The sequence below is a fragment of the Impatiens glandulifera genome, chromosome 3, assembly GCF_907164915.1.
Source record: "Impatiens glandulifera chromosome 3, dImpGla2.1, whole genome shotgun sequence".
NCBI classification, from domain to species: domain Eukaryota; kingdom Viridiplantae; phylum Streptophyta; class Magnoliopsida; order Ericales; family Balsaminaceae; genus Impatiens; species Impatiens glandulifera.
The window spans coordinates 62,661,929-62,669,082 of NC_061864.1; the positions used below are offsets into that span (position 1 = coordinate 62,661,929).

General features: G+C 28.7%; 1 protein-coding gene across 2 annotated transcripts; it reads right to left on the reverse strand.

Annotated features, from left to right (window-relative positions):
* Positions 1-2,180: 2,180 nt before the first annotated feature.
* On the reverse strand, positions 2,181-6,382 carry LOC124931108 (probable GTP diphosphokinase CRSH, chloroplastic). 2 transcript variants are annotated; one of them, XM_047471498.1, is made up of 5 exons: positions 6,221-6,382; positions 5,668-6,116; positions 3,919-4,848; positions 2,647-2,931; positions 2,181-2,412 (listed from the first exon to the last, which is right to left on the reverse strand). In XM_047471498.1, the coding sequence occupies exons 2-5, from the start codon at positions 6,076-6,078 to the stop codon at positions 2,287-2,289; spliced, it is 1,752 nt and encodes a 583-aa protein (XP_047327454.1). In that variant the 5' UTR covers positions 6,079-6,116; positions 6,221-6,382; the 3' UTR covers positions 2,181-2,286. The 2 variants fall into 2 exon arrangements, with proteins under 2 accessions (XP_047327454.1, XP_047327455.1); XM_047471499.1 differs by lacking the exon at positions 6,221-6,382 and having other exon boundaries at positions 5,668-6,184.
* Between the last annotated feature and the right edge of the window lie 772 nt (positions 6,383-7,154).

The following is a 7,154-nucleotide window of genomic DNA, read 5'->3' on the forward strand; positions in this document are numbered from 1 at the left end:
GGGTGATTTGAGCCCAAACATTGGATTATATATCTAGTAGAGTAGATGTTAGCAAAAAAATCTAAGAATCTTGATCTTTCAATGATTTTTCTAGTATGAAAAGATTTATAATCTATATAACATATTAACTATTTTCAAAAATTATATATTATAAATATATATAACCATCTATTCAAAATTTAATTTATAATATATTTAAATAAAAGTTTATTTTTAATTATTTATTTCCCTTTTATATTTGACATAAAAAACAAATTAGGAAAGTAATGTATATGTTATTAATGCGGTTATTTAATCGGTTGAAAGGAAGATAAATAATTGATCATGATAACATTATGCACATGTATATAACAATTATTCGGTGTGTCATTCGAATAATACACACCGAATAATTGGACCATCCAAAAATAGCCAATTTTTTTTTATAGGATTTATGATTAATATTTGATTACTATAAAAGAATATCTACAAAAGAATATCGTTTGTAAGTTAATATTTATTATCCAAAGACTAAATGTTGCGTTAGGTATACTTACAATTATTTTGAATTGATGTGATTATTAAAATTTTATAAGTATTGTTCATTTATTTAGTTATCTAATTAAGTTAGGTTAAAACTATTAAAAGGGACAATATTACTATAGAATAAATATATCATACATACAAAAAAATATATATATATATATATATATATACTTAATTAACTTTTTAAATTATTTTATATATTCCTCTTATATGATAAAATTTTAAAGTGTATATAGATTTTTTTTTAAGAATTATACCTATAAAAAGGTTAAAATTGTTAAAAGTTATTATTATAGAATAGAGATATCATAAAAAATATAACTTAATTTACTTTTTTTTTTATATATATATTCCATTCAAATTAATCTTAAGATAATTTTAATCTCAAACTTATATACTAAATAAAATCAACTTATAACTATTATTTTTAATTTATTTCAATCCTTAACTTATTTTTAATCGTCAATTGAACTCAATTTGGTCCAAATCAATCTAGCCAAAATTCATATTTTTAATGTATTTTGTATTTTTATTTTAAAAACAGCTAGTTTAATTAATTTCTATTTATTTAGTTTTGTTAAGAATTATTTATTAATTTCAGTTTTAAAAAATGTTTGGTTGTTTGTTTTTTAATATTTTATTATCAATTATTATTTTTAACTGTTTTTTTATTTTAGTTTTTGAATTGCTTTAGTTTTTTTTATTTAGTTTTTTTAAAATGTCTTTGTTGTTTTTCTTTTTTTAATTTTCATTTTCTAATATCAATTAATTTATTTCACTTTTTCTTTGATCGTTTTCACTTTTTTTTAATTACAGATTTATTTATTTTTAAATTTATTTAGTTTGTCTTTTAAAATATATTATTTTATAAAAAGAATCTGATATATTTTCTTTCTTATGTTTATTGTATCTTTCATTTTTAATAGTGACTCATGTTATGCTATATCATTTTGTTTAAACTACCTATTATCATATTGAATTGAATTTATTTTATAAAAAACTAAAAGTTAATTGAATATTATTTTGATGAAAAATAATGTTAGTGAAAGAAAAAAATAAATATATCTTACCTGAATTAAAATAAAAAAAATTAAAAGTGCTAATGAAAAAATCAAAATGAAATTATTTTTTTAAAAGAATGTAACTTAATAAAAATAAAATCAATTCAAAAACTAATAAAAAACTGTTAAAACAAATTAATTGTAATTAAAAAAACTTAAAAACAAATAACAAAAAAATGAAATTAATAAAATAAAAAATAAGTTAATAAAACTAAAAATAAGACTGGTTACAAATTACATTAAAAAATTGAATTTAAACTAATTTGACATCACATGTAAGTTTAGTTTCAAATTGACTCTATAAGTTAAAAATCCAAATATATAAAGATTATAATTTGATTTCATATCCTCTGTCAAAATTATCTTCAAAATCAAGAAAAATAAATTGATAAAAATTAAAACTAGTAACAAATCTTAACATAAATAGTTTTAGATAGGTACTAATTTTGACAAAAAAAAAAACCCTTATAAGATACTGCTAAACTTTGACATTTGTCCCATTCAGGAATTATAAAAGTATTTATAAGAATTATTTTTACATAACACCCTTCTTCATGTAACTTATTAATTGTTCAAAAGTTTTTAGTATATATCTGTATATTATGTACTCTACAATATATCTTTTCCAAGACCCATAAACATAATAACTTCTATAAATAGAAATACACAAAAGGATGATCAATTCACAAACAAGTCTTAGTTAGGAAGACTGACCCGACTCTGTTTCTATATTAGAATTTGAGCAATTATCAGGCAATTGAAGCTTCACTTCCAACGCATTCTTGTACTCGTCGTCTCTTTCCTCGATGTTTCTCATCAACCCGACCTTCAAGATAGAAACCAAATGAAAAAACTAAGTTTTAAAAACAACATAATTGAAGTAAGCATCCATTGGGGGAGTGTGTCATTGACCCTATATGGAAACCAAAGAAAGAACTAGGTTTAAAATTCCAGATTATAGTGTGATTTGTGTTGCTTGATAACAGAACACCGCATTGTTATCAAATCTGAAAACGGGGTTTGAAGAGAAAAATAAAAAAGCTCTCTCAAGGCATTTTACCTGCTTTTGGAATTTGTCAAATTCATCAGAACTCAAAGACCCATCTCGGTTTGAATCAAGGAGTTTCATCAGTTCGCGGGCATCTTCTCCTTGGGCACCAAGTTCTTCCATGACATCCTTAAGCTCCTCTAAGCTGATTTTACCATCTCCATTCTTGTCAAGAAGTGAGAACACTCGATCTCTACATTCAATCTCAATGCTCTTATCTTTTGAGGAAGGGAGATCTTTAAGCCGTAAAGCTGCTAGTTCTGCTGTAGCCATCATAATTGCCTTTAGTCGCTTAGCCTGTCTCGAAGAACAACATAATCCTTTTACTGAGAGCAGATTGATACAGATTCCATTATTACCAAACTTTCCAGAATCAAATCAACATTTTCCCATCAAAGCCGTCATCTTTTCATATAATAACTTTACTACAATATCCTTTAGAGTGTGTTTGGTTAGAGATGAATTATGTTGTCTGTTTTTCAAGGACTTAAAAGGAGGCAATTAATTTAGAATTCTTAATCACATTCCCTGCTCCCCATTTATTCCAACCAATCACCCTCTCGGCCTCTCCCTCGGGTGTTCCATGCAGTCTAATTCCTCTTCCAGCAGCTAAAATTCTAATAATAAGTTTAAAATTAAAAAAAAAAACAGATATGATTCTAATATTAAGGCTGAGTTTGAACGAGGAGAATTGGAATTAGAATTAGAATTGGAGATATAATTCTAATTTCAATTCTTTAAGAATTGTAATTTAATTCCTGTTGGAAAAATCCTAGAATCGTGTAGAAGTTATAAGAGGATGAGATAATAGAATACAAGAAGTGATGAGAAATGAATAGCATAAGCCCTTATATGAGAAGCTTTGTGAAGCCTCCATATCTGATAGATTAACTATTACATATAATGGCCTCTGGTCTTAAAGAATAATAACTCATGATTCTTAGGAGATTTGTTTGTTTTACTTACTTAATTTGAGTGGATTTCAAACTAAAAAATATATACTTGTTTTCATTCCATAAGAATTCAAATTTTGAATCTAATTCCAATGTCAATTCACCTCTAACCAAACACACACCCTTAAATCAAACAAATTTTTTAGATATAGGAATAGAATTATAATTCAATGTCAATTCTTATAGAATTGGAGTTATAATTTCATTCCCAATTCCAGTTCTAATTATAATTGCCCTCGTCCAAACACACTCTTATATTTGTTTTCTGATCAAGCGAAACAAACACATCTGCATATTCTTGGACCTATAAGAAAAATAACATAGGCATTACCTCTTCTGGATCAGTAAGACCACTCTTGTATAATGAATGGGATGATGCACCACCAGCCGCTTGCACATCCATCTCCATTGTTCGGATTTGAATTTCCATTAGCAGTGTACTACCACTATCACTCGCATCAACTGCCATGTGCAAGCTCTTATACCCATTTGCTTTCGGATGAGAAATGTAGTCTTTTAACCTATTAGGAATCTCTTTCCACAAAGAACAAATAATCTCACGTGCCCTATAACATGCTTTTATACCCATCTCAGAAATATTCAAACCATCAACAGGTGTCAAAATAATTCTCAATCCTAGTATATCATTTATCTCTTCAGGCTTCCGCCCATCCTTCAATAACTTTTTCATTGTACTATATCGACTTTTATAACGGCCTGTGACAAAGATATCATCAACCATACTCAACAACAATGGATCTGATCTCAAAGAATGCAATAAATGATCCTTGTATATATCCAACAGTGGTTTGTTTCCAGCTTCATGGCTACTTAACCATGTATCCAAATAAAGATATGAATAAGGAAACAAATATCTGAATGAGAGATCTTCCAATTCAAGAGATAATAAGTTAGCCCCCACAGCATGAGATAAAGGGGCGTGTATTTTCATGACTTCAAGAGATAATATTTGTTGTTTGTACCTTGGAAGATGGTCCAAATGTCTCATAGCGTCAAGTTTTAGAGCTAAGTCGAGAATTATAGCACGAACATCATAGTATGTAAGACAGAATTTCCGAAGTGCAGCAGAAGTTTCATCATCCAAATCATCTACTTTGGATGGAATGTTCTTCACACGGAAGCTTTCGAGCAGAAGATGAGCTGTACCACTACCTATGCGTCCTCTTACTTCATTGATAGATACATGACCAGCTTCAAGAACTTCTCTAAGTATACTGGCTGAAATAACTTCTGCATCCATCTAAAGAAAAACTAATCAGATTTCAGAAGAATTTACATGTAGTTTCAAATCGAGATTTCAATAAGAAAATAAACATCCTCACTCCTTAGGCTACATTTGGAGAAATCATAGAATTACAATTCCAAAATGGCAAAGTGCGAAGGGTGAAATTGAAACTTACAAAATCATATACACTCAATTCCACTGGAACTCTTCCAATTTCTTATTTTAAGACATCAACCAAACAAAGAATTTGAAATTCACCAATTCCATTTTTTCCTTAACCAAACATAGCCAGTTCTAAACTGAACGATTGGCTGATCAGGTTTTCATGCTTAATTCGGGTATCATATGAGTCGTGCATTGTGAGTCTTTTGTGACCTCTTTGAGCCACTTGATGGGTTATGTTGATCACTCTTTCAACATGGGATATAGGAATGGTGGCACTCACCGATGTTTCTTATTTATAGTTTAGCTAATCATAACCTCCATCTGTCCTATTCTCCAGGCTGTATTCCCCTCCTCTTTTCCCTTTTTGCTTCTTTAGCTGTTTTTTATTTGTAGGAAATAGTTTTCAAAACAACTTTATTAGTACAGACTTTGACTATTCGAAACAAAAAAGGTCCACAATTAAACCCCAATTATTATTAATGTTAGACAAGGTTCAGTGTATGTTCCTTTGTTTATGTGATAACTCACTTTTATTAATAATGCCACTTTCAACTTCATCCTTTTTGACAAATCAAGCTCCTTCATATGTCACTTTTGCACATAGCTGAAACTGAATGAAACAATAAAAGATGTAAAACAATTCTTACAGCAAAAAAGACATGAAGTCACCTGAAGATCAGCCAAAATGACTGCAACAGACAAAGCCCGGGACAGTGGAGAGCGACCATCTATAGCAACCGGAAGAGCTAGCAATATTGGGATCGATAGCTTTAAAGACTTAAACAGAATATGTGATGAACTCGTCGAAAATGCTTCCAACTTCATTCTCTCAGCCAAATCATTAAAAGCCCCAACCAATTCTACAACCATCTTTCCCCCAGGTTGTTCAAGGGGAACAGCTGATGATGGGGCAAGAGAACACATTCTGATGCCTGAAGCTACAAGCCTACGGCATTGGTTATGGCGTAGTAGTACCGAACTAGGATGAATATAAGGTATGTTGAAGCTTGTGCTTTTCAAAATCATGACAAGAGATGAGTTTCGTGACAGAGAACAATCTTGAATATAGACGATACCCATTTCCAAAACTAAGCAGCAATCCTCAAACCATCAAATAACTTTAAAAAAAAGTTAAATCATTGTCCATATTAAGATCGAAACATGAAGAATACAAACAATTTCATGAACAGAATTACAATCAGTAGTTAATATACCAGTGTACCTGAAGCTTTGGGAAGATGAAACATGGAGATTTGACTTCGAAAGAAGTATAATTATAATTGAACCATGAATAAAGGCGAATTCTTTAATATCTGATTAAGAATGAAGAGAAATGGAGAAGCCATATCTCCAAGGAAGAAGAGTGGTTTAGTAGAGAAGAACTGTAAAGGTCGTCTCTTTCAGATTTTTTTCAATTTGAAGGAAGGAATGACTATTATGTCCTTGAATGAATGAACGAAATAACAAAATTAAATTATTATTTTATTACAATTAATTTAAATTTTGTAAAATTTAAGAGACTTATTTATAGTTTTATTTATATTTGGTATAAAATTAAAGATAGTTTTAGATACTAATTTTGATAAATTAAATTTGCAGAATTAGTTTATTTTATTTTTGAAAAGAAAAATGGATTTATTAATGGGTAGAGTTTGTTGGGTTGAGTCATTTAAATATATTTTGATTTATTTAAAAATATTTGAGTTGGGATAATTGTAAAGAGTTGGGTATTTTTTGATAAATGATTTAAAGATAATGATAAATATTATATATATATAAATATTATATATATATATATATAAAAGTATTTTGATTAATGATTTGATTTATTAATTAATGGGAGCTTAAATGTTATAATATTTTGTCATTTAAATTTTTAAATTTTTAAATTTTTATTTTTAGAGTCATCAATATGAAATATGGATGGCTAGTCACTCAAAATCGCTTATCAATTCAAAAACGTGCGTACAATCGACACGATCGGCACAATCGACACGATCAACATGATCGACACGATTAACATGATCGATATAATCGGCACGAACGACACGATATCGACTCTAATAACTATGTCGTTTATTCATCTGCAAAGCTTGGTTGGAAGGTTAAGATTTCTAGTTTACCTTTTCTGTAGTAGTTAGGGTTTCTAGTGTACC

What these genes read in the sequence shown, in the direction of transcription:
- LOC124931108 (XM_047471498.1), bottom strand. Translation starts at nt 6,078, where the DNA reads ATGGGTATCGTCTATATTCAAGATTGTTCTCTGTCACGAAACTCATCT. An exon ending in GTCTTACTGATCCAGAAGAG is followed by an intron (nt 2,932 to 3,918) that starts GTAATGCCTATG and finishes TCTTCGAGACAG; the next exon opens with GCTAAGCGACTAAAGGCAAT. An exon ending in TTGACAAATTCCAAAAGCAG is followed by an intron (nt 2,413 to 2,646) that starts GTAAAATGCCTT and finishes TCTATCTTGAAG; the next exon opens with GTCGGGTTGATGAGAAACAT.